This window comes from Thunnus maccoyii, chromosome 2 (genome assembly GCF_910596095.1).
Source record: "Thunnus maccoyii chromosome 2, fThuMac1.1, whole genome shotgun sequence".
In the NCBI taxonomy this organism is placed as follows: domain Eukaryota; kingdom Metazoa; phylum Chordata; class Actinopteri; order Scombriformes; family Scombridae; genus Thunnus; species Thunnus maccoyii.
This window is the reverse complement of record NC_056534.1, coordinates 16,172,858-16,200,571: the sequence shown is the minus strand read 5'-3', so window position 1 is coordinate 16,200,571 and position 27,714 is coordinate 16,172,858. Positions and strand designations below refer to the sequence as shown.

Genomic DNA, 27,714 nt, shown 5'->3' with positions numbered 1-27,714 from the left:
ATGTTGGGGTTGTAATATCAGACCCTCATTTGGGCTTTCAGGGGTTGAGAATGAGTGCGAAAACACTGTCAAAATTACATTTATGGATAGCTTTATAATCAGTATGACTTTTTGAAAGTTAAAAGTAATTTATATTGTTTTCTCAACATTCAGAGAGAATGTACCAACATCTTTATTACAAATCATAGAAAACATTTTAAATGTAAACCAGACATAAGATTTCTGAGAGTGAACATTAAGTCAGACTCCGCGACTGCCTTTTGAGAAAGATGTGTTCCTTTACTTGACCTAGCAGAAGAACACACAGTATATCAATAAAGTGACAAGTTCAGGTTGCAGGAAAATGCAGCAGTATCTCAGTTTATACATAGCATTTCTCCCTGGTATTTGTTGTCATAGTTATCAAGCAAACTATATAGTCGGAGTGAGTCTCACAGGGAATAAGCGGATATCAATTGAGAAATGGATTTAAAGTGCCGTATTAACAATTGAACCTACTGTATGTCTTAAGTCATGTTCTGTGAAATATTGTGTGTAATTAGAGTATACTGGCATGTACATCAACATGTCATTATGTCATCTTTACAAAGAAAGATTGAGAGAGAATAGAAATAGTTGTAGCAAGGTCAGGTCCTAATTGTTATCTGTCGGCAGACAGACAACAGACTGCTGCGCAATACAGTGTGAGAGCAGACTGTGATGTAATCCAGTGAATTCTAAAGCCATTTAGTAAATTCTACCTTTGCGAAACTTACAGTGTTGTTAACTGTGTCAGACAGGTGTTGATTTTGTGGCACTTTGTAGTTTCTGGGACCACAGAGTCACTGCCCATCTTCCCCACCTGTTCAGACTACACCTAGACACTCCATGTTAGGGCTTATCAACTTCTCATTTCCTTTAAAACACACACACACACACACACACACACACACACACACACACACACACACACAAAGCAAAACATTGAACATGCTTTTATCTGTTTATTTGGAAGGGTTGCACTTCGTTATAAGTCAGTTTTGACAAAAGTGTCTGCCAAATGACTGTGAAGTAATGTAAAAATGCAATATATTGCATTGCATTATATTGTAAGATTTTGCTCTTACATATACTTATGAATGAGGTGGACAGCTTTCAATATGATTCATTCCAGTACAACGCCACCTCAATGTACAGCCTGAAAAGTGGCGTAGAATTGAGTTAACACACAAATTCTTATATTAGAGGAATCAGCAAAACATTTTTAGAAGTGTTTTTTGCTGAGCTATTGTGTTGCATTGCATTACATCATACAGGTGTTTGTATTTTTCTGGCCAATCAGTGAATATCCTCCACTACAGTGTGTCGTATTCCTCCTTAAAAGCATTTGCATTTAATAGGCCAGCTGATTCCTCACTTTAAATCTTTCCCTCAGGTATTTGTCAATATCCTACATCGTGCTATGTGTTAATTCAGATTCAGATTCAGACAACTTAAATGATCCCAAGAAGGGCAATTCATTTGCAGCTTACCCAGTCCATATACACCACTCCAAAACTTACAGGCAAGGTATATGTCAGATGCAACAGATCAACAAATCAAGAAAACAATGAGCAGCAGTAAGTAAAATAAAGCATTTTGTTATCGTTCATATAAATAACCAAGTTTAAAAGAATGTATCAGTCATTTAAAATGACTATTACTGTTGGCATTTAGTTTAGTAGCCTGATAGCGGAAGGAATGAAGAACTTACAGTAGCGGCTTGTTTTCCTAAGGGGCACATTATAACGCCGGACTGAGGGCATTACAGTGAATTCACTGGACAGAACACGGTCACACTGGCCGATAATTCCTTTTGCTTTCTGGGCCACCTGTTTCTCCCAGAGGGAGCACAAGTCTCATTGCTCTTTGCAATGATCTTGCAATGATCTTGGAGCAGACCTTCACAATACCATTTAGGCTATTCTTGTCCTTCACAGACAACCCATTAAACTAGCAAATAAATGAGAAAGTGAGAAGACTTTCAATGAATAACTGATAAAAATTACATAAAAAAGTATCACAGACACGAAAAGGATTGAGCTTCTGTATTAAGTGGATTCTTTCCACGTTCGACAACCGACTCTGTGTTTACCTCGAACTTGAGTTGAGAGTCGAACACTGTCCCTAGATACTTATAAGTATCAACAATTTGAACATCCTTTCCATGTATAATGTTAACATTTTGTTTGTCATAATTCGGCATGAAATCAATAATTAATTCCTTAGTTTTTGATATGTTAAGGTCAAGGAAGTTATCATCGCACCGTTTAACAAAGGCAGGTAGGGCACAACCATGATCTGACTCTGAGCCCTGAAGAAGAGACAATAGGGTGGTGTCATCACAGAATTTCATAGCTGCCCTCTTGAGAAGTCCTGCAGCTGTCTGCATACATAATAAAAAGCAGAGGGGACAGGATTCAACCCTAAGTGAGCTGGTGTTTGAGACCTTGTTGTTGGACATTCACTAAGACCTGCTGGATTCTGTCTGTTAGAAAATCTAAAAGCAAATCAAAAGCTGATGAGGTAATTTAAAAGAAGAAGCATGTCAGTCAATCAAAATATGAGCCTGCATCTTGTTAAAAGCCAAAGAGAAATCAGCGAATAAATGTCTCACATGAGATTTGGGTTTCTAAAGGTTTTCATACACTCTATTGAGAATGAAGAGTTTTGCATCCTCCTCACCTTTACCAGCTTGATAAGCAAACTGCAAGGGGTCTCATTTGCCATCAGTGAGGGGGACCATATTTTTTATAAACTTCTCAAAGTTTTTCATGACAATGGATTTCAGCACAACAGGTCTAAACCTGTCATTTAGTTCCTTAGGATTATTTTGATTTTGGGATGGGTATTATAGTGGATGTTTTCCAGATTGTAGGTATCTGGCCAAGTTCGGCACACATCTGGAAGAGTTTAGTGATGACCTCACTAAGCTGTTGAGCACAATAGCTCAAAGTGCACCCACAGATGGCATCAGGACCAGCAGTCTTCCGTATGTTCACCCACTTAAATATGGCTGTGACACATTCCTGCAATATTACAATATCATTCTGAGGTACAAGAGACCCTCTAAGGATGGAAACATTTTCAGAGAACTCAGACCTTTCAAAGTGAGAGAAAAATAAGTTGAAAGTGTTCAGCAAATCAGAATCTTCCACCCCATTTACATAGACGGATTGTTTAGTCTCATTTGCACATTGATTAATAGAGGCCATTGTTTTAATCTCTTGCTAGGCTGCTCTAAAATAGCCACTGCTATATTGCGTTTCTGTCTTTTCCCTATACTTCATTTTAGCTTTCCTTATTTCATTACGCACTTCACTGGAGACAACTTTTTTCTCCAGAGGATCGTCAATATAATATGTCTGTTTCTTTTTATTAATAACTGATTGAAGTTCTTTTGTTACCCAAGGCTTGTTATTTGGATGAGTACCAACCTTTTTAGTTAGGATGACTTAGTCAACACAGAAAATAATATATGTGTACAGTCAAAGCATGCTTGAAGAGAGGAGACACTGTCCTCTGACCAACTCCTCACTGTTCTCTTCACACACTCAAGGCACCTGAAGGAGGGTTTGTACATAGGCATAAGATACACACTTCTGTTATAGAAGGTATCAAAGGAAGGCATGTGCAAAGATTTGTCAGCACCGCCGATTGAACCATAACAAACATCGATTATAGAGTTCTTTTGTGTGGTGGCACAGATCACATACTGTTCATACGTCCTCAAAGTCTTATTTAGTTGACATTGATTAAAATCGCCAAGGATAACTTTAGGGGCATCCAAGCAGATTGAGTCTAGCCTATGCATTATGTTAGCTATCAGCTGTGCAGCTGCGGATGCATTGACTCGTGGATTTATAACATCTGTGAAAAAACAGCTGTTGGAATTTGTGTGGCAAGTAGTAAGGGTTGAGTGAGATTGTCAGCAGTTTGATGTCTGGGGAACATATCCTGTCCCAGATTACAACGGTGTTACAGTACCTCTGGTTGACACAAGAAGCACACGCCCCCTCCACATCGCTTGTTGGTAATTGTCAGTGACTGGTCCAATCGGAATGGGCTACCAAACCCACTTACTGACAGGTCCTCGCCCTGGTGTGATTCGCTGAGTCATGTTTCAGTAAAAGCAAGACAGGTTTCCTTCACTTGGCGTTTGAATTTGGCACACACTTCCAGCTCATCTAACTTGTTGCAGATAGACTGCACGTTAGAGAGGACTGTTGGTAGTATAGGAAGCTTGCGGTGATCACTGAGACCCATACTCTTAAGTCTATGGTGTATTTCACCCCTTCTCCCTCTTTTCCGACGATTAGTCTTTTATCCGATCTGCAAAGCTCTGTTGGAATGCTCACTGGCACAACACCATTTGTTGAAGACTGTAGGGATAGGAGAAGCTCGTGACTGAGGTTGAGTCTCCCGGGGATAACGCCATGATATCCACCCACATCATGTCTGATCTCCTAGCAGGTGTAAAAGATATCACGCATAAAAGTGCGAAAAACTCCACAAATGTCCCCATAGTCCATATCATTTGATATTTGACATATAACTTCATACACATGAGATTTTGCACGTAGGATGGATGTTAAAAACAATTAATCAGGGCGGGTAGGCTACTCGAGTCGCACACTGTGAAGAGCCTCAGAAGTGTGATGTGAATGTCTTGGCAGCCCGCGTGCAGATCTGGCAGCGTGTGCAGCCGAGTTGGTTCATTAAGATACCAGACACCTGATGACTCTACAAGCTCATGCCTTCCAACTGAGCTCGGCAGGTTCCAGCAAGTCTATCGCCCAAGATACTACAAACGCAGCAATCAACATATATGGCAATTTGTGAGAAAAATCCATTCAACAGTCACGCTTTCCATGTTTCAATATGGATTCATGATATGGATTCATGGATGATAGGACTACCTTCATGGTCCTCGTTACCAACTCTGTGAGCAATGGACTGACACTTCGCTTTCAGGCAGAGAACATCAGACAGCTCTGTATTAATGAGTAAAACAACCAGAGAAGAATGGTATTTCCATTGTGGATATGAACCTCTCAGATTCTGCTGGGAGTCTGGTAGTCCTGTACTTGAGAAGAGGTGTTACATGGCGTGCGTGAAGGTTAATAATTATCTGCTTGAGTTCCTTTAACAATTTAGGATCATTATTCAGAGCCTCGGGATAATAAATACAGGTATTATGCTCACATCCATTTGATATGCCGGCTCTCCATTTAGTAAGATATCACTAGGTACAAGATGTATTAGAAAAAAATGCTCTTCTCTTCTGGGCAGTGTCAATGTAGCTCCCATTGTTGATAATTGTAATTTTCAAGGCATAAATGTTCTAAGAGATGATAAATATGTATTTGATGTTGCTGCAGTCTTGATGTGATGAAATAGTGAGCTGATGAACTGTATTAAACCCTCAGTTTCAAGTTCAGAGTGCATTGCAATGCACAACTGCCGTGTGCTAAACTCAGCATGAAGAGGACTGAGAGAAGCAGTGAGAACATGAAAGGTGATTCCATATTCATTCTGTGCATGTGTTTATATATGAGCGTGTAGGAGAAAACATTAGAGGAAAATATTTGATTCAGTGATCCAGGACCTGTGGCATCTCATGAGGTTCCTGTCCACTTATCACTCCCACTGGGCCAAACAGACCTCCCAGACACCTCTCGCCTACCATTCACTGGAATTCTGTAGGAGTTAAAACTCCTTTGCTCACAGTCTTCATAACATCATGTGCTCAGAGTCATAATATCATGCTCCTCTGATCTGGCCATGTTGATAAAACTTGCAATATAATATATTAAAGTCCCCCAAACAAAAAAAATATCAGCTCTACTCTATCACATTATTCATCTCCTGCTACTGGGAAACTTCCGGAGATTCATCATTGCTTTTTCTTGACCATATTATTTTATTTAATCAAAGCCACATAAGGCTTTTCCACACTATACATGTCACAGTATAAGCAGAGGTGTAAATAATAAAATTAATGACGGCTGAATTACATTTAACTGCTTTGGTTTCAGGGTCCTGCTATTGTGTATGCTGACTCACTGTCACGCTGTCATAGCTTACTTGAATACTTACTTGAACAGCCATCACTAATGTTAATAGTAATACCTGTGCTTCTCTTACTATGACAAGTCAAAAATGTCGGCTGTCAAAAGGACCTTTTTGACAGCAAGTTTCCATTTTGATTGACCTACATCAATAGAGATGGACAAAATAATGGGAATATTGAATGATGAAGTTAGATGATATTAATACCACTCTCACGTATGTACAGTAACTACAAAGATGGAGCGAGCTGAGCATAGAATTACAAGAGTAGCAGTTACAGAATTTGCTGAAGTTTTTAATCCTGACAAAAACAAAAAAAACATTACAAGATTGAACAATCAAGGAGCAACATTGGTACTTAACACCACAAAATTATTGCCTCAGAAATTACCACAAGGATGAGTAAGGATGAGTAATACATCTGCTATTAATGGCTTGGTTGCCATTTCAAAAGAACTTTTATCCAAGGCCATTACATTACATTTAGTGACATGCCTTGGTGTGAAAAACTGGCTATTTTTACAGTGAGGTGGAGCTCTGGCACAAAACAAAATATCTCTTTAACCAAAGAAATCTTTTGTAAACGGTTTAATGTGTCAGTATATCTGCAGTGGCTTGCTACTGGGAGTTATTTGGTGTGATGATTTCTCTGTAATGATGTATAACTTCACAGGAATACAAGACCATTAGGCTACACAGGAGCAGGCACGCCCAAAGCACCATAAACTCTTCTCACATGATGCCTCCATATTTTAAGAGGATAATCACCGTATGCACACATATGAATAAATTCAGAGTGCTTTCAAGCCGATCAGGTTGACATCAGCTTCCAGTCACCACATCTAAATATCATTGAAATGTCACGGGATGTAAGATTTTCTTGAAGGTGTCCCTGTCCTCCAAAATGAAGTGAATTTTGCCAGAGGCAGAGATTTGTTTTGTTTTATGTACCAAGTTTACAGTACGGAGGAACAACAGGTGCCATGTTTGTGCATGTGTGTGGGTGCATGTCACTTGCAGAGATAGCAGCATCTAAACCTGGATGGCATCCAAATCTCTCCTCTCCTCTCCTCTCCACTCCTCTCCTCTCCTCTCCTCTCCTCTCCTCTCTTCTCCTCTCTTCTCCTCTCCTCTCTTCTCCTCTCCTCTCTTAAACTGTGTGTGTTTGGAGTTTCTCCCTGCCTGACTGCCTTCCTGCTTGCCAGGCAGCAGACAAACATTTTCCCTGGATCTGCCACTCTCACTTAGCATCCATCGTGTTTTTTTCCAATGAGGTGATTGGCAGCGGGGGCAAGCATTAGCATTTCCTCATCTTGGCATAGAGACACTAACAGGCAGGGATAGCGGCAAAGGATGTGCCCTGAATACTGAGCAACAGCTCCACTCTCTCATTGAGGCACAAAAGAAAGCATCTTTTGTGTTTAAGGAAGTATATCAAGAGAACTACTCCTTTGTTTTGTAACTAGATTACTGTGTTTCCAGCTCCTATGTGCAACTCAAAACCTGCATAAACAGTGTAGGTCATTCACTTTTCACATATTGGATTGATTCAATGATCTACAGAAAACTCTCATGTACTCAAAACCTCTCATATTAATGATGAAAGAGCAGTTTCAGTGCTTAAGGAGATGGATCGTAATCTTCATTGCACTGTAGCAAAAATATACCCAACTTGGTCTTTCCTAGCTACTGATTCATTTATTATTTGCTAGATTTGAGGTAACATTTCAGAGCCAGCCTCTCAAAGTATGCAGCTTGGGTTTTCATCAGTATCCTTAAATGGACTCATTCCTTCGCCTTATTCTCTCCATAAATATGTGGTGAGCCTCGGTACAGATAAAAAGGTAATCCACAAGCACTGTCTGCCAAGAAGCTATTTCTTGCTCTGAGCAGAATAGAACATGGTGTAACAAAAACATCCGGCTGTAATTTCTCTTAGAGGAATTGCAGTACTTGGGGAAAAAAACCTATATCTGTATAAAAACTAATACCTTCCCGTTCTCTCTGAAGCAGAGATATTATCTTCCACTGTCATGAAATGGTGTGGTTTAAATATAATATACAGTGACACACACACTGACATGCATTTCTGTGATAAATGGAGATGGGGAGCATACTGTATTTTCAAGGGCACCTGGCCGTACATGGCTTTTAATCTGTTTCATAAGCCTTCTCAGGTTTGAGTGTCAGTGGTGCACTGATGCACACCAACACTTAAATACGAATCGGGGCTGGCAGGCTTTCAGCACAGGTCTCCAGTTTTACACCAGACACACCAACACGATCTGATGTGCTGTCAGTTTAATTTGTATGACGCAAAGATAATCTGCTATATTCATTTTCTGAAAAGTCAGCCTTCAACACCCTGAGAAAATCAAAAGCAGTGTCAGTTTTTTATTTTATCTCACAATGCATGCAATAAAAGTAGAGAAATGACCATTTTTGTTTAGAGTGGAAAGAATTTGTTGATTAATTTATGAGTCTGTTGACAGAAAATTAATTGGCAACAATCCTGAGAATTCATTAATTGTTTTTCAAGCAAAAATAGCAAACATTACTTGTTTCCAGTTTTCTTACATGTGACTATTTGCTGCTTTTTCTGTCTTCTATGATAGTAAATTTAATATCTTTGCATTTAAAAGAAGAATAAAAGAAGTGATTAGAGGATATCACCTCATAGTGGGCATTTTACTATTTTCTGACAAGATAATAAATTGATTAATCAAGGGAATAATCTGCAGATTAATTGGTAATGGAAATTATTGTTAGTTGAAGGCTTAGTTTTATTAAGAAAAGCTGCTTGCACACATTGTTTGTTTTCCAGCCGGACATGACTTCTATCACACAATCAACATCTGCCTTTTAGGGAATATATTTAATGGTACGGTACTATCAAGACAACATACTATGAATTATCACTGGTGTCACTGAAAAGGTGCAATTTAAGTATTTTTCTTCCTGGACGTGCAACAGAATTTGTGAAAGCCTTTCATTCCTGCTCACTGTATACATGAAAACATCGACAGCAGGAACATGAAATAAATCACGTGAAGGCTTTGAAGCCTCCCTCTAAACAACATTGAAAAGACCCCTGCTTTTCATCAAGACATTTTAATTGGCTGTGAACTAATTATGTCATCCCCTCACAGGTGGCCACGGCAGATGGCCTCGTCCAATGGTCTGTGTCGATACGGGGCCAGAGTGGACTGCTGCTGGGGATGGACACGTCGATCCTGGGGTCACTGCCAGCGTGAGTGCCACCATGCCTGCAACTGCTGGTGGGGGCAAGCAGGGCTAACAAGGTTGCCAGGTTTCAAGCTGGGGTCAAAGATGCTATTAGACAGAGGAGACGATGTAACACTACCACAGTGACTAAAAGCTTGGGGGAAACACACACATGCACGTTATCACAGCAGAGACACATACAGCTAATGGAGCATCACACCTGGGACAATTTTTGAGTAAAGATTGATGGTACTGGCTGGTTGGACTGGAGGACTGCCTGACATTTATATTCACACTGCGGGTTGCCATAATGAGAGAGAGACTATAGCTGCAAGTGGACACATTTAAGGGTAGATAGGAAATTGATTATAAATTACTACTGTGTGAAAACAAGCTAGCTAACAACTACCAGAACAAGAAATACAGGAATATTGCGTGAACATAATCCATGGTGTTGTCAGGTATACAGACCTCATCTCATTGGCATATTCAGCACCGTCACTTAAAGGATTCAGAGGATGTGTCCTGTCATTTCTTCGTTTAGTATCGCAGCATCACACTCCTGTATCAAATTGCCTCCATATGAAATATTCACATGTGACATGTTAACATATTTACATTGTGTGAAGTTCCTCTGCTCTCCTCTAATACTACCCAGAGAAGTGTGAATATACTAACATGGGTTTCAAATCTGGCCAGTTGCCTCACAAATGTCAAATCCTCTGCATGGCTTGGTGCCTGTGATGGTATAGCTGTTGCTTTGCCATGGAGCTTTCATCAGGATGGGGTTATAACACAAATAGGTCTTTTCCACTGCAGGGAATTAGAAACCCACATCATAAAAGAATAGTTCAATATTTTGGGAAATATCCTTATTGAATTCCTTGCTGAGGGTTAGATGAGAAAATCGATACCACTCTGATACTGTATGCCTATTGCAGCTGTTAAGCTATAGCCAGCAGCTGATTCGCTTAGCTTAGCATAAAGACTGCAAACATGGGAACGGCTAATTTGGTGCAAAATCTGAGAGCGGTATCCATCTTCTCATCTCATTCTCAGCATGAAAGTGAGCATATTTCATTTATTTCCTACAATGTCGAAATATTGCTTTTACACGTAGCCATGGCAATGTGTTCTGGATTTGTTTTCACTGTTCTTTGCCCACTTTAGGAATGTGCTCCTGAAATTAAATGTTGACACTTACCAGGCAATGATACTAAATCCAAGTTCCAGGTACTCTTGTGGGATAGCTGGCAGGGCTGTGGATCATATTTGGTCAAGCCAACAAAACGTAACCACCATTTCACTACCGCAACCAGGATATCCAAAACTTTTCAAAATTAAAAAGTAATTGAGACCACTTGTTGGACCAACAAGGCAAAGTCTGGAAATGTTGGAGATTTCAACTTTTTTTTGGAATTATTTTCCTTCATGTACAATGTTTCATCTCAAAATCACACCAAAATAAGAGAAAATCAATGTCAGGATTAATTTCTTCCATTGTTTTCTGCCCCACAACTGCACTCACATAGTGTGCAAAAGTGACGTCAGTCCTTTTTTTAATGGTATTTATCCAAAACATCTGGGTTTGTAAAACATAGTGGAAATACAAGTCAGAATCTAGCACCAAAGCCTTACAGAGTCTTAAAAGTTAAGATTATGAGACATTCCAGGTTACATCTCATTAAGTTTCTGTGGTGGAAAAGGCCTAAAAGGGTTCATAGTCCTGCATGTTGGTTATTAAATTATGTTTATTAATCCACTCATTTTGTGTTTTCCATAATTGAAATGACCATTTTTTTATTTATGTAATTGAAACTTGTACCATGCTACTGCTGACCTTTTGTTTAACTCATTGTATTTTAAGAATTTTCTTGTGGGAAATATGTCACACACTGCTTATTTTGGTCCAAAGATGCTGCTGCTTCTTAAGTAATGCTGGATTTGTTTAGTTTAGCAGCTATTTTTCACGCCAATAAAATTCCACAGAAAAGTGGCTAAGTGCCATCTTTTCGAGTGCACTGCAATTTCTTATTTTGTTCAGGAGAATGCAAACAGTATTACTTAAGTTCATGGCCCCAGTGTTTTGTATTCCTTTTAGCTCAGCCAGATTAACCTAAGGTCTTTGCAAGACAAATCTGTTTTTTATCCACCTCTCGCATCATGTCTATTAGGAACAAAATATGATAATTTTATTCTTACATAAACACTTGGAGTCAGAAAAATAAGTTATGCTAATGTTTTATGGGACAGACCTAGAGTCGTAGCTTGAGGGGGGTTGATTTCACGGTTGAAAATTAAATGTTTTTTGTAATAGTTGGCCTGGTTCAGAAAACACCCACCTTTTCCCGAGGCCTTGACACTTAAACAACACAATCTGTGTTGGAATGATTTAGGTAAAAGCACCACTGTTTTACTCAGACAGCTCAATTGTATCATTTGATGGTGTTTGTTTGAACATGGGGCCAGACTCAACAGTGATCCTGGCAGGAGTCAGCCATCTCAATGCCCAATAGCTCCCAGTGCATCTGTACTGGGCTCCCTGCCTTACAGCTTCCCATGTCCAGACAATTCAAGGTGGAATAGATGTTTGTTTTGGACAAGGGAGAAAAGGAAGAAGATGACTTTATTATCACAGAAGCTTAGAATTGGGGACAAGATATGATTCATGTACTCATATTTTGCCCAGTTCAAAGCTAAAAAAAAGTTGACAAAGCACATGCTGTAGCCTAGTTACAGTTCCTGTAAACAATCATTGTTTTCCCTCTAGAAATCAAGCATGATAATACATCATACAGTAAGTGGCATTTCTTGAATAAGAAATTAAGCAGTCACATAACAAAAATACATTTTTGCATCAATTGATCAATCAGCCAAACAGCAGTGTGTGAGCATGTTTTCTTTGTTGTTCTGGAGTCCCACATGTTCCATGTTGAGCCAAAAATATCAGGAAATTTTGAGCTTAAACAGCCTATCAAGCTGGTACCTTTACTTGATCACCCTTTTTTTCCCAACAAAACTATTGTGCTGTGAGCTCGGTGAGTGCTTACCTTAATGCTTCCAAATGCTCCTGACTGGCTGCACAGCTCAAATCCATACACTTGAGACTACAATCAGTATTCCATCAAGTCAGTAAGTTGCTGATTTAAACCTTAAAGGAGGGGAGCGGAAGGTTTAGGAGAGTAAGGGAGTGTAATCACAGGTGTGTGTGTGTGTGTGTCCAAGTGCACCTTTGTCCACATGTGTGTGAGAGGATGCAGTCGCCACACATTTCAAGTCTTGCTAAATTTGTGTGGTGATAGAAGAGATTAGATTGGAGCTATCAGATTGGGGCTTTCTCAGCCGCACAGCTCAGCGATCGGTTTGTGCAACTCCTCTCAAAGAATGAAGAATTTTATGGATCTGCAGCTTTGATTTTTTTAAAGCCCCCAGAAACGAAAGAGTGAGGGAGAGAGGAGTGTAAAAGCTAAAAGTTGGAGAAAGTAGAAATCCTGAGGTGTAAAAGAAATGGTTTAGAGGTAAGGAGTTAGAGATGATGAGTTGCTGGAGACGTCAAGAGACAGAGACAAGTGAGAAAATCAGGCAGATGGAGAAGGAGAGAGAGGAGTTTTAGATTTATAGTAAACTGAAGCTCCACTTATAAAGTACTGACAGGCCATCCGGCAGGCAGAGAAATACTTGACGCTACTTATTCTAACCAGCTGCCATCATGAACATTTTACTGCCACTGTGAGCATTTCAACTTTTGTTTAGCATTTGCATTTCTAAGTGCATTATCAGTGTAATACAGTTTACCGTAATCACACTAAAATACTTTTCATCTCACCCGCTCCTAATGAAAATGTCTGATCAACAAGTTGATCTCATTAGTCTTAATGTCCAAATAGTCCATTCAGTCAGCAAAAGCAGGAGCTTTGGTCACTTAATAGATTTGATGTCAGGCGATACAGAATCTTTGAAGTTGTTTGAGAGACAGACTTTAATTTGAAGCCAATTTCGTCCTTATTCGATGTTCTGAAGAGCAAAATTAATTGGGTTTTTCACAATAACAATCAAGAAGATGGATATTCAGTTTTTCACATAAGGAACCAACTAAAGAGCTCATGATTATACAGCTTAGCATCCATAGGATACGTTCATATTGGACAGTTCCCCAGCTACTGCAGATGAAAATTAGCTATAAGCTAACTCTGGTACCCCCAATCTGATGTCGGAAAGGCAGCAGGGGAGGAGGTTTCCGAAGCTATTTGACCCTTTTACAAGCAATGCTGATGGCGTGTACTGGCCCCTTAATGGTGTGGAGGTCAGGGTGGTAGATGGCTGTATAGCATATACTGTTTTTTTTTCTCTTTACCTCAAACATGCAATAACGGATTTTGAAAACTGTGAATATAACACTGACATCACCTTGACAGTGGATCTGGCAAACCTCTTAGCAAACATTACATTAGGATTCATTTGGGGTTGTGTTTCTGGCTACCTGATGAATGTAAGTCCAATATTCATTTTCCTTTTAGCACTCCAACAACTCCAGAGGGAGATATCCAGGTCTTAAATGCTCAACTTTAATGCCATTTGGTGCTTGGAAGGTAGTGTAGAGTGGGATTTCAGAGCTTTTGTTTTTATTTATTTATTTTTTACTGAAAATAGCTGCCTGCTGTGGCCAAAAATTATGGTGATGAGAGCAGTGAGAGTGAACCAAAACAGCAATGAGAGTGAACCAAAACAGTAAGGTTGTGGACTGGAAAACCAAAACAAGCTGAGCTGAAAGATGCTAAAAGCAGAGATGAGTCATTTCCAGCAACACTTTTCACGTACAACTAGTCATGTGATCCACTGTTAATATAAAAATATTGATTATGCCAGCTTTAACTAATACCTCAACAAAGTGTTTTAGTGTAGTTTTTTGTGTAGTTGTGATGCACAGAGGTTGTAGAAGGGAATAATGTAGAATTGAAATGCAGAATGGTCCAATATCAACACATTTTCTGGGGATAGGGTTGTATTATAATAACTTGAGTCTCCCCACAATACTTTAAAATAGTTCTGGTAGAAAGTCATGCAGTCTTTTTCTCTGCATCGCCATTCATTGTAAAAGAACTGGGTTGAATATCACGACCATATTAAATAGATCACACATTATAATTTCCTCAGAGGTCCTGGTGGATTTTACAAATCCACTGAGACCGGGATTTAGTTTGATTGAGTGCAGTCTTTGTTTGGTGTGGACAGGATTAAGGCAGGACTCAAGAATTGGTTATTCGAGCTAACAAGTGAGCGATGAAAGCAGAAAAGTGATACCTCAGTTTAAGTAATTCACTTTATCGTGATTGTCTATGCAGTTTTCTTGTCTGCTCCACTTTCTTTCATGATCACTGAGCTGTAAAGGCCAGGCTAAAACTGTGTCTTTTCATCTGTACGAGTTAATAAGGTGCAAATAAAATGGAAGGCGTTTGCTCTTTACACAATTACACAATTCTGGCTTTAAAGGCACTTTGAAGCAGTGCTGATTTAAAAATCAAATGCCTAATTAAAAAATAGTCTGCTCACAGGAAGGTAGATACAGAATGTATTTTTACATTGAAGGAACGAGGGCAGTGATCGTATGTGACGATATGGTGATACTTTCATCTTTCAGTGCAGTGATGTAATTTTAAGAGTACTGTAATTTTACTGTTTCAAAGAAATATGCATTATTCACTCCAATTTAGATGTAGTTAACATTTTCAGAAGTAAGAGATCATTTTAATTAATGAAACTCAATTGCCAGTGGGAACATGTGTGACTCCAGAACTCAAAACTGTGTGTACGTGTGTGTGTGTGTGTGTGTGTGTGTGTGTGTGTGTGTTTGTGTCTGTGTCTGTGTGAATATTTGTGACCAAGCATTGCCCTCTAACATCATGTTTATTTATTTTTTTCTCTCAAAGACTAAAAAATGCCTGCAACCTTTGTTTGTTTGGCTATTTGTTTTGCAGCTCTCTACGCCTTAACTCACAGAGTAGTCGGGATAAGGTGCCAGCCCCAAGGTTAGCTCCACATGTTTCTTGAAATAATCTTGCTAGACGTATATTGCTGGGGGCACATCCTCTCAATCTGGCTCACTCACTTATTTATAGAGCCAAACCCACTCCACCCCTCCGACACCACTAACACCTCACGCGCCTTGGCAGCGGCCATCTTCTTCCCTCTGGCCTCAGATCTGTGCAAACAGCTTACACCCAGCACAGCTAATTTCACCTGAAGCCATGTCTAACAGGAATTATGCTGAAGTGCTTTAGTGTCTCATTAGGATTCAACTGCCCCTCCAGTCAACCCCTTGAAATACTAATGAAGCCCTTAAAGGTGAAATCCATAATGTTTTTTAATTAATATAACTGTATATATCCATCTGTATGGTGCAGAGGAAAAACTGGGTATTTGTTGCGGTTATTATGGATGCTCTGCATACTTTCCTGCTTAAAAATATTGATTGGGTAAGTCAGGTTGAGAATGTCAAACCCATCATACTTCACTTAAGTATACAGAATATTCATCAAAATATTATCTTGTCAATCAATGACATTCTCACTGCATACAAACTATAAGGAAGTAAAACAAATTTTGGATCCCAGACACTAGATGATCTAGCACCTTTGTTTTAGTTTGGACATTATGTAGGTTATCATTAGTCAACCTACATAATGTGTTATTAAATATGAATTACACTAAGTAATCAACAGAACAATTTTAATTATCGATTATTAGTCATTTCTCAAGCAAAAGTGCCAAATATTAGCAGGTTGTGGTTCTTCATTGTAAACTGAATAGTTTTGAGTTGACTATTAGTCTGACAAAATAAGTTACTTTAAGATTTCACCTTAGTCTTTAGGCATTTTTCTCTTTTTTTTTGTTGCATTTTATAGATTAAACAGTTAATTGGTTAATCAAAAAAAGCAAATTAACTGATAATGACATAATCGTTAGAAGCAGCCCTAGGGTATTACTATGTTGAATGTGGAATGATGCAACTTGCAGTTAACCAATTCTTGATTCTCTCATCTTACTTTGATGAAGTAATGTGTGATACTAGTATAAAACTCTTGCACAACATCGGTATCAGTAAGAATAAGTGGTGCTTTCCTTTGTGTTTACCGTAAAATATTCATAAACAGTCAATAAATCAAAAGAATCTGCATCAGCACCGAACTTATGGTGTCCAGAGGAACGGCTGATGTAAACCAGAGTGAAAGTGTGTCATCACGCGGCATGTTTTGATGGTGTTCATGGAATGAGGGTCATACATGCTATGTTTGGCCTTCCAGCTGGTACGGACATTTTTAGTCCTCCGTGTCCTCTGCTGTGGTTAATGAACACTGGCCGTTTCCCTGATCTCTCTGCCAAGCCTGAGACTTAAAAATACCCTCAGAGGCAAAGTCTGTTGATGGCTGCCTCTGATCCTGCTAATCAAATCCTCCTCCATGTAGGAGAATAACAAAAAGCACTTGACTGAGCTCTAACTAACAACATCAGGAGCTTCTTTCATTTTATTGTTGGCCAGACTGAGATCTAAAAAAAAACTCTACTACTTCCAGAAAAGTCTTTTTCTTTTCCTCCAACAAATTGTGCCATTTTTAATTTGTAATTGTGAACTTTGACTGCTCAGTGTGTTGACCCTGGCTTATATCACAGACCTGTCCAAGTGGGCTAACAATGCTTTCTTTCTATTTGATTAAATAGCCTAATAAAGTGGAATGAGTCTGGAGATGTTATCTGCTCCAGTAAGAGGATTCATCTCATACCTTTGTGCCTTTGAATTCACTTTGAACAGTGTTATAGACTGAAACCTGAGGAGCTGCACTTGTTCCTTCTGGATGGCCCTAAACTGCACGCTCAATGTGTATGAAAGGACATTTCAGAGATTGTAACTCAATTCTGAATGTATTAATTTTGTATAGAGAGAGTATTATTCAACCCTTTCTTCTTCAGTTCTATTAGATGTCCCTAAGGCTGTGTTACAGCAGCTTTCACTTAATTTCCAGCATTTATAAAAATCATTGAGAAAAAGAGACACTCCTGAATATCTCTATTAATGCTGCACAATTCAGTGTTGAAATTTCCAATGCCATCAAGTATATCATCACATTTTGCAGGATTTCTCCAAGTCTCTCAAAATCAGTAACAGGTAAACAGTATGGTAGTGTGGGCTCATCCAAATATGTTTTGTACAATATTTGGCAAATATTGAAATGTATAATAGCAGTGGTAAGTATTTTTGACAAAACATTTAAATGGTGCAATGCATCTGTGCTGACTTTTATTGATAGATGACATAAAGGAATGCAGGAGATTTTGCTTGGCCTCACCATTCAGAAGCAGAGACATAAAGTGCTTAATGTTGGTGCTATTTAAACCACAAACTGAGGCCATGTTCAGACTGACATAACCCACTCTTTCAGTTCAAAGAGACCATGGCATTGGTACAGCAGGGGTTCCTTACATTGAGGGCTCATCTGGCAACCCAATGCAATTTTAACAGGCAATGTAAATGAGCGAATCAAATATGTGTCAATGCACATTCTTAATAGACTACTTTGTAAAGTAAAAGGCATGATTCTTCTATTTACCCGTCAAACATCAAGACAAGAAAAAAAAAAAGATCGTCACAATCATAATTTTCCAGAGTTATAAAAGTCTGTCTTACTGTATGCACATTTATTTGGCATACGATAAGCCTTCAAAATCATGGATGTCTTATTTCATCTTCTCTCTAGCACAGCCCTTTTCATTTTTTTGATGCATTGCTATTTTCAATATGGCCCAACCTTCCACCACGTTTGAAGTCATTAAGAGAAACATGTTGAACCAACAATGTAACCTCTTCGAAGGTAACAATTAACTATACACTTGGGTGTAATATGTAAGGCATCACTGACACAACTATGTAGATAATCCTTATACTGAAGCTGTATCACCACAAATAGAATGTAGTACATACAGTACACTGTGACAGTGGACGCACAACATCACACCTTTGTAGATATGCAACAAACTGACTGGTGTGATAAGCACTCTCCACCAGAATCTCCTTCTCTTTCTCTCTCTTTCACACACACACATACACACACACACACACACACACACACACATATGCATATGTATGTACTGCTTCTTACACCACAGTGATAAATTAAGCCCTCTGATTGCACTGTATTATGACAGAATTAATGAAGCTTTTAATGAAAATTAGTAACACTTGGCTGAGGCCCCGTGTCATGCTTAGCAGCAAGCTGCAGTAAGCACAGTCAGATAAGCAGGGCAAGCCTCCAGCTCACTGAGACAGAACACAGAGCATCAGTGAAGCTGTACAGCTCTCACAACTACCACATCTCACTCATCATACTCTCTCAAAGTATCACCATCCACGCAATATGTACAATCTGCAGGGCAGCTTTTTACAGAGGCACTAATTATAATCTACTATCTTGGTGCGCTAATTGTTTCAGCTTCAGTCTAAGGGGGAAATATTATTCATCTAGGTAATCCTCCTTTGGCTGTATGCCAGTGTAAATATCAGCGCTGCATTTTAAAACCAGGGAAATCAAAACGTTGCTTGGTGTTAAAAGGTCAAACTCCTCATTTATCACATACAGAAATGATTTAATATCAATAAAACTTTTCCAAGATTCAGTGCTGTGCAATGTGAAAAAAATAAGTAAGTAAGTAAATGGGCATTCTATTATCATCAGTCAACGATAATAACACTGTCATACAAGGAGAAACAAACGAACATTTCCTTTATGAATTAGGCATCATGCTGTCTTATTGCTGTAATGTGGAGTAAACAGATAATTTACAGCCGAGGGGTTGTGGAAGTCATGAAGCAGTAGGATTAAGTGCTTTGTCATCCTGATCTGGTGCAAGTAGTCTGCCAGGGTGCTGTGCTGATCTGTCTCTTCCTCTTTGAATCCTCCCTGAACAGCTGTGTGCCAGCCTGGCTGTAAGCACGGAGACTGCGTGGGACCCAATAAGTGCAAGTGCCATCCTGGCTTCACCGGCAAGACCTGCAATCAAGGTGAGCTCTCGCCTGGAACTTGTTGACACCGTGAAAACACAGCTGTTACCTTGCAGTTGACTTTTTTATTTGTCTTAGGGCACTGAAATGGAGACGTACACCACATAGAAATAGGGAGACTCGGAATATATATGGTCCTCCTGAACGTATCATGACTCAAAGGTCCCCCCAAGCAACACACAGGCCTGCTGACACACACATTTTTCCAATGAAAACTAAGTGAAGGGGAACCCCCGCCCTAAGCAATCATTGTTTACTGTGGCCAGATATCCATTGCACAATACCAGAGTTTTAAAGTTGCCTCTTACTCCCGGCGGAAGCTGGTTTGCCACCAGTTCTGAGATGCTTTAATAACAAAGGGGGGGATGAGGAGGAGGAGGAGAGAGAGAGCTGATTCAGCCCAAATGGAAATGAGTAGAGAGGTAATGTTGAATGATCCCCGGAGTGCATCCTCTCCTGTGAAGATAACATCTCAATTACTGACCTGAGATAACTTGACCTGGCCGAGTGCCACCGATGGTATTGAGTGTGTGTGTTTGTGTGTGTGTGTGTGTGTGTGTATAGGCTTGAGTTTTTGTGCATTTCCATTACTGACAGATTGGAGATGTTGAAAAGCATGAAAGCCTCCCAGTTAGCCGTAAGTTGACGTGCATCCAAGCAGTTTGAAAATACTTGTGGAATTCACGCCTTAAGACAGGAATAGGATAGTGTGTAATTAAAAACAAGGGTGGGGGAGGCAGGGAGGAGTGGAGGGGGTGTTGAAATCCTTTCCGGAATGTTCCAAATGACTCATCCTGCGTTTCGAGGCTATAGGTGGCTCCTGTCTGCCAGGCCAGACGGCTATACTTTGTCTTAATCTTCAACAAAGGGGAGAGGAAAAAGGATCTGCGTCCCATATCCAACTACAATAGACTCTGCTGCCAACGATTCAGACAGACCTGTCTGACAAATGTGACTCCAAGACCTTTCAAGATGAAACTGTACTTTCAAGTGTCCATCGACGCTCCTTTTGCGTAATAAGCTTCAGACGTTTTACAGAGCTTACCATTTTACTCCATTTTGAGTGGCAGACTCGGCCTTTCCGCCTATCTTGGTGGCAATAACCTTAATGTTTTGAGCTGGCGCATGCTATGGAAACCAAATTAATTATTCAGAAGCCATAGATTAGATTTTCTCATTTAAATTCAGCCTCTGTTAACCATTGATTTGCTATTGATGTGCCAGGTGGCCAATATTTCGAAGCATTCTAATATCCTGTCCCTCTGGAGCACTACATTTATCTTGAGGAGTCAACTGGAGGAGTGGAATAAGCTGCCCTCTGGTTACAGAGCTGCTTCTCTGACCTCCATGCTGCTTAAGGTCAATATTCACCCTGATAGCTTTTAAATCAAATTTTGATCTGTAAATTTGTTTTGGGGAAGATGATGTCCCCAAGTAAAAGGCTTAATGAATAGTAAGTGGAATATAAGCATTAAATTATTGTAATGAAGACTCATTGTACAGAAACCTGCACTTGTAGAGAGATACCTGGCAAGAAACACACAAATGGACAAACATTCCTTTGCTCTAAGTGGGAGGTGAGGACAGATGAGCAACCCTGGAGGCGCTCTGATTAACAAGAGTGTTAAACACCTTGAGAACACCAGTTGTGCAGAGTGAAAACAAACCACAGAGGAAACATGGGTGTTTACACTAAACACAAACATGGTAGATATTGTACCATATTGATTTCATCACTCTCCGAATCTAAGACCTATTTCCCCTTTGTCAACCTTTTATGTGCCAGTTCTGTTATGAGAGATTTATGCTTCAAGGACTATACATGTCTATTTTTAGTGCCAGCTCTTTTCACCTGCCAAATGATCTCACCTTAGTGTTTATTTCACTTTTACTGCTTGTCTTGTACAGAAAATCTCAACACATAAATGGGATGGCATTTGAATGAATCTGATTATTTTCATCATTAAATTAACAGACACTCAGCTGTCAAGAATAATAACCTCTGCTATGAGAATCCCTATCATTTTGAAAAAGCACCTCCACCTTTGGTGCTGATGAGAATTATATCTGTCATACAACATGGTGAGGATAGATGAATACGCTCTTGCTGCACAAATAAACTCATTATAGTGATAATCTGTTTAACAATATGGCAGCACACTCCCCCTGCTGATCCAATCATTTTAATAAGATGATTATTCCATGCAGGTGGATTTAATTAGGTGTAGTTGACCTGCTGTTAAGACACTATTAAAAGATTTTGCTGGAGGAGTGACATCTCAGATGTCAAAAGCAATACAGCTGCAGAGCCTCCAGATGCTGTTTTTTTTCTTATTCCCCTTGTCTCTTAGCCAACTACATAATTAATACCACCTCAAGTATGATAATCTAACACTGAAGTAGAAGTAAGTATACAATTTCTTCATCACTGTCTCAAACAATTTAAGATTGCTTCCACTAATCTCATGTATTTAATTCAGTCTAGGTGTAGGCAGATACTTTGTGCTTGTTGGTTTAGAAACCAGTCCCTCTCTGTCACTGTTTGTCTCCCTGGCTGTCTGCTGTAATAGTTTAACAGCTGCAAGTATTTAAAGTAATGCATACATGTCATCATACTGTGTGTTTTCCCTCAATTATCATCTTATTTCTCCAAATTATATTTATTTTATCTAAGTTCTAAGGTCATTAAAGTGGCATGAATATTTGACCACATTTGAGCTCTACAAGTGGGAAGTAGGAACACAAATCAAACTGACAGAGCTGATATCCTCCTAAAAGTGTGAGTGCTGGTGGCCAGTATTGATACAAACAGTAAGAGAGACAAGTAAACAAGCCGATTAATATCAATTACTATCAATTAGATTACTAACTTTGAACAAATGTCAGCAAAATGCTGTGATAATAGCACTGCTTTAATATCTCTTGATACCATTTACATGCTGGCAGGGCCATCCTCTATTACTGAGACATTGGAAGTGTGCTCATGGAGAGTTGTAAGAGGGCATTACAGAGTTCAGACCAGAAATTGAGTTTCTAAAGCAGCACTGAAATCTTTCTTCTTTTTTTTTTATTTACAAAACGCATTTCAGCCAAAATTGTACCTCATCTACTTTGTACATTCTTATTCCCTCCCTCACTCAACCACAATTTGTCCATTACACTTCAAATGGAAACCAGCATTCTGTTGTTCATATTTTTGTGTGCCTACACACATCTGTATTGAAATACAGGCTCACTGGTAATAGGCAGCATTGTACTGTTGAGGAGGTGAATATTGGTTCATAGCTACTCAAACCTCCAAGACCAAAAGCTTTTCTGCTGCCTGGGATTATTAACAGACAAGGCCTTTAACAAAGCAGAGCTGGTAAGAATGTAGTAGGCTTGCATACGTTTAATTTACCACATCCCTAAATAGGGAAATGCTTGAGTCATTTGAAGCAAAACAGTCAAAGGTAGCTGTATCATCTTTCTGTCACTTAGCAATAGGTATTGTTAGCTCACCACTGGAGGAAAGGTTGCTGGGTTGATAGATGGATAGACAGAAAGGGGAGGGGCTGTTTGTAGTCAATCAATCATTTGACTCTTTAATTGGTAACTCCTGTCTACCTTTGAACCTCGAGATACAAATTGAGAAGGGATCCTCTGAATCGGTGAGATACTGTAATTCTCTGAGATTCTATTTCACGCTCATGCAGAGTCCGACAGGCCATCACAGGCACCAGGAGAAATCCCGGTGGGCCGGTCACTATGTGGGCCGCTTGAGTACTATGTGGGCGGCTTGAGCAGCCCATTATATGAAAACAAGAGCGAGTGTGCCACTTGAGCAGCCAATTATACAAAAAGAAGAGTGAGAGAGATGCGACGTCAGCCCAGCTACACCAGCTACTCTGCGTAAAAAAGTTCAGGGCTGTTTTTTTTGTCCCAGTCTGACCCTGCCCTCATGACAAAAAGGAATGCAGAAGAGAGGGCAGAAGGAGAAAGGGCGCAAAAACACTTTCACGGTTTCTCCCATATGCCCTCGATTTTTTTCTGATACTCAGCTCATGTCCAATTCCCACAAGTGTAATCCTCTTTACTGCATAATGTTCCTCTTTACTTTCCAGGAATGTGGTGTGATCAGAGGTGTTCTAATCCATGGGTTGGTGTTTTTCATTCTCACTACGTCTCTCTCTCTCTCTCTCTCTCTCTGTCTCTCTCCATCTGTCCTTCTTACTTTTTCTCTACCTTTTATTATTTTATTTTATCTCAATCAAACCACCTCCCTCCCGCTCCCCCATTTCCCCTCTAACCAATTTTCTTTTATCTAAAGAAGAAGAGCTGGACTATTTAACCCCACCAATGTGGGACAGTCACCTTCCTATCTTTCTTCCCGTGGACCATCAGCCAACGAGGGTAGTGACGGAGGGTGAGATTTGTCGATCGACCTCCCCCCCAGCACCTTCTGTTCCTCCCCATCTTAGCATCATGCATGGTGCTGCACTGCGCGGACTGAGGAGGAGTAAATGCCACTCTCAACTATTTTCTTCCTGCTTTCTGTCCTCCCTTGGCAGAAGAAACACCAACAAAGAGCAACTTTTCAAGAGAAATGCCAGCATGAGTGCCAAGCATGTCACAGTCTGTACCACTCTACATCTGCCTCTCTTTCTCTCACGCTCTACTCTCAGTACCAAAGAGCCATCATGTCGTTCTGTTTATTGCCTTGCCCTTCTTCCTTCCCTGTTAAGACCATTATCGACATGGACGCAGCACTCATGACTCCTCCATCGCCGCTAGAACAAGGCCTGGAGTTCTAACCAGAGTTATCTTCTTTTGAGACAAGCGTATCCCCCAGAAAGAGCCCCCTGCTAATCTCTCTGTCAGTGATAGAGGCGTGTCGGGAATGTAGCATAGCATACCTCAGTGGAGCTGACCCAATAAATCACTCCACTTTACATCACTTCAGATGTGTTTCAGCAGTTCATTTACCGTACAGTGAACACCTCAGAGAGGCTCTTCACCTCTGTTAGGCTTCTGCAGTCCTGGGGCCATGTCGAACTGTCAATTGGTGGTCATGTCGAACTGTTATCTCTCAGTTTTTCCATCTCTCAGTCTTGTCTGTTTTCTTTCTACATAGAGAAGGTCCTGGCTGTGTCTTGTGTCTGGCATGTGCTGATGCTCACAGAGCTGCCTCTGAGAATGTCTGAGAATGTGACCATTTCAATAATCCCTCATTTACATTTTTAAGCTGTTTTTCAGTGCAGCAGGCAAGTGGAGACCTGTTTCTCTGCGAGGCTGACAATGGACAGTGTTGCTATGGTTTTCTGTAATCGCAGTAATGAGAATGCCAGTTGTTTACCGTGAAAACCAGTGAGGGAAACAGGGTTGACACCGCTAATTAAAAAAAGTGAAGACTGAGGATGTGTGTGTGTGTTTGTGAGTGTTGTGGACATTATTATGAAACTGTTGTAGGGTTTTCAACAATAAAAATGAATAGAACTAAGCCATCTGTCTGACAAGGACAGGACAAATCATTTTGATTTCATCACCATGATGAAAGGTTAAAAAATATTAATATCATAAATAAGGTAATGTTTTGACAGGCTGTAGATGGTACTGTAGATGAAGTGGTGGAGCTAAGATTGTATTTATCCTGATAAGACGGTGCAGAGCAATTTCTGTATTCATTTTGATATGATATTGCACCTGTACCCCAAACCCAAATGCAAACAAAAAATTGACCAGAAGTTTGGTCTTGCATTTGCACTGCAGGAAAATTTGGCCTGATATTTATTCAGATTTTTATATCTACTGATAATTTTAGATCACTACCCTTAATCAAATAGCATTTAGCTTGCTTTACATGCATGTCCATGCATTTAGTGGGATAAAAAAAATGTCTGCTCCTTGTTATCCTGTACTCAGTTACAGGAACACTATAAATATTTTATTATAGTGACCTTCATGTAACAACTGCATTCACAATCTGACCCCTATATATCCAGAAGAATTTATAGTCATGAAACACAACTTAAAGCCTGATGGCACTTCGCAGGATTTGACAGGCAGATGGTCAGTCCAAATTCCATTCACATCCACCAGTCATGCAGCCAGCATGACTTTAGTAGACCAGAAGCTACCATTAATAGAAGGTGGGGTCTGTGAATATACAAACTGGGTATCAGCTCCATCATTCATCCAAATTAATGCCAAATTAACTGCATTGAAGTGATTCTTTGTGAAACAGTTGATTCCTGTTGTTGTAATCTGCAAGCAGCAAGATGCCATGCAGGGTGATGGCGCAGCCATTAGGAGCAATTTGGGGTTCAATATCTTGCCCAAGGATGCTTCAACATGTGGACTGGAGGAGACGGGAATCAAACTGCCGATCATCCAATTATTGGACGACCCTCTCTACCTCCTGAGCCACAGCTGCCCCAGTGCCAAAACCTTTGAGCTAAATTTAACAGAATTTTTGACATATTGTTTTCAAATTAACACCTTAGACTGTAAATGACTTAAAGAATTTAAGACCACTCTTGGCTTTGTTTCAGTGCCTTTAGTATAGAAAGGTCCAATTTTTTTCCCTCAGTAATTTCTAATGACTGCGTAGGAAGGACTTATGGATGTTGATGGAGACAGCATTGATGGGAGTGAATATTTTACTTGGCTAAAATCACACATATTTCTTCCACATATCACCAAAAATATTTTTTCTGCCTAACACATAAATGTGGGGTTTTTGTTGGGAGTACTGTATCAGGACCAAAACTACACAAGAATCCATCCCATTGGAATGATTACACAGGCTCCAAGAAATATAAATAACATGAACTATGAATATCACTCCATGTTTCTGTTATACAGTATAACCATCACAAATAGATTTCGTCTCACTATACAGCACACAGGGGTCATTTTCATCTCGGTTGGCCGCATTGTAAATGGTGCCATTTTTAACTCCATGGACATGTGCATGGTGCATTCTTTGAGTGCCACATGTGTCCTGCATTTAACAGATACCAGATTAATTTGGATGAATGACGAAGCTGACACCCAGTTTGTATATCCACAGAACCCACCTTCTATTAATGGTATCTTCTGATCTACTAAAGTCATGCTGGCTGCATGATCGGTGGACGTGGATGGAATTTGGACTGACCATCTGCCTGTCAGATCCTACAAAGTGCCATCAGGCTTTAAGTTGTGTTCCATAACTATAAATTCTTCTAGGTATATAGGGGTCAGTTTGTGAATGCAGTTGTTACATGAAGGCCACTATAATAAAATGTATAGTGTTCCTTTAACTGAATACAGGATAACAAGGAGCAGACATTTTTTTTATTCCACCAAATATGGACATGCATGTCAAGCAAACTAAATGCTATTTGATTAAGGGTAGCGATCTAAAATTATCAGTAGATATAAAAATCACTGAATGAATATCAGGCCAAATTTTCCTGCAGTGCAATTGCATGACTAAACTTCTGGTCAATTTTCTGTTTGTATTTGGATACAGGCTACAGGTGCAATATCATCTATTCATATCTATGCATATCATGAAATTTCTCTGCACTATCTTATCAGGATAAACACAATCTTAGCTGCACCACTTCATCTACAGTACCGTCTACAGCCTGTCGAAAAATTACTCTCTTTATGATATTAATACTTATTAACCTTTTATCATGGTGATAAAGTCAAAATGATTTGTCCTGTCCTAGCTGTGTTCATTTTCACTCCCATTAATACACTCTCCATCAACATCCATAAGCCCTTCCTACGCAGTCATTAGAAATTACTGAGGAGAAAGAATTGGACCTTTCTATACTAAAGGTACTGAAACAAAGCCAAGAGTGGTCTTAAATTCTTTCAGTCATTTACAGTCTAAGGCGTTAATTTTAAATTAACGCCTTAGACGGTTTTGGCACCCACCATTAACAAGGCAATATAAATGGTAAATAATTCAGTAACAGTTTCAGACTACTAAAATATCCAACTCAAGATGTACTGTTAATTATGTATTATGAGTATGATTACTTGTTGAAAATGACTCAAATAAAAGATTTTGAGAACTTTCATCTGGTAACCATAATCAGTTCTGTACAAAAATGCCTTACCCTCCAGTCCTCCTTCAATTCAGTGATACTGCAAGAGTAGTGACACTCTTTTTTATCAGAAAACTTAATCTTAGAAATTGCTTTAGGAGGAAAAGGAGTTTTAAAGCAAACTGAAATGAAAAATCTTCTTCTCCGTGTCAGAACAGCCTAACTCCAGGCTACTCTATAATCTCTCTTTCTCAAAGTATGAGTGCAGACAGAGTCAAAAATCTTTTTAAATAAATTATTAAGTGTACTGAAACAAACACACAA

General features: G+C 39.5%; 1 protein-coding gene across 4 annotated transcripts in view; it reads left to right on the top strand.

The window, feature by feature from the left end:
- The window catches only part of npnta (nephronectin a), a 50,587-nt gene that overhangs the window by 2,455 nt on the left and 20,418 nt on the right, over positions 1–27,714 (top strand). The window contains exons 2-5 of one of the 4 annotated variants that reach the window (XM_042389275.1): positions 9,240–9,340; positions 15,291–15,341; positions 19,274–19,366; positions 23,676–23,771. In XM_042389275.1, coding sequence (XP_042245209.1) covers positions 9,240–9,340; positions 15,291–15,341; positions 19,274–19,366; positions 23,676–23,771 — 341 coding nt within the window. The remainder of the gene's footprint in view (positions 1–9,239; positions 9,341–15,290; positions 15,342–19,273; positions 19,367–23,675; positions 23,772–27,714) is intronic. The other 3 variants (XM_042389286.1, XM_042389296.1, XM_042389305.1) reach the window with 3 other exon arrangements.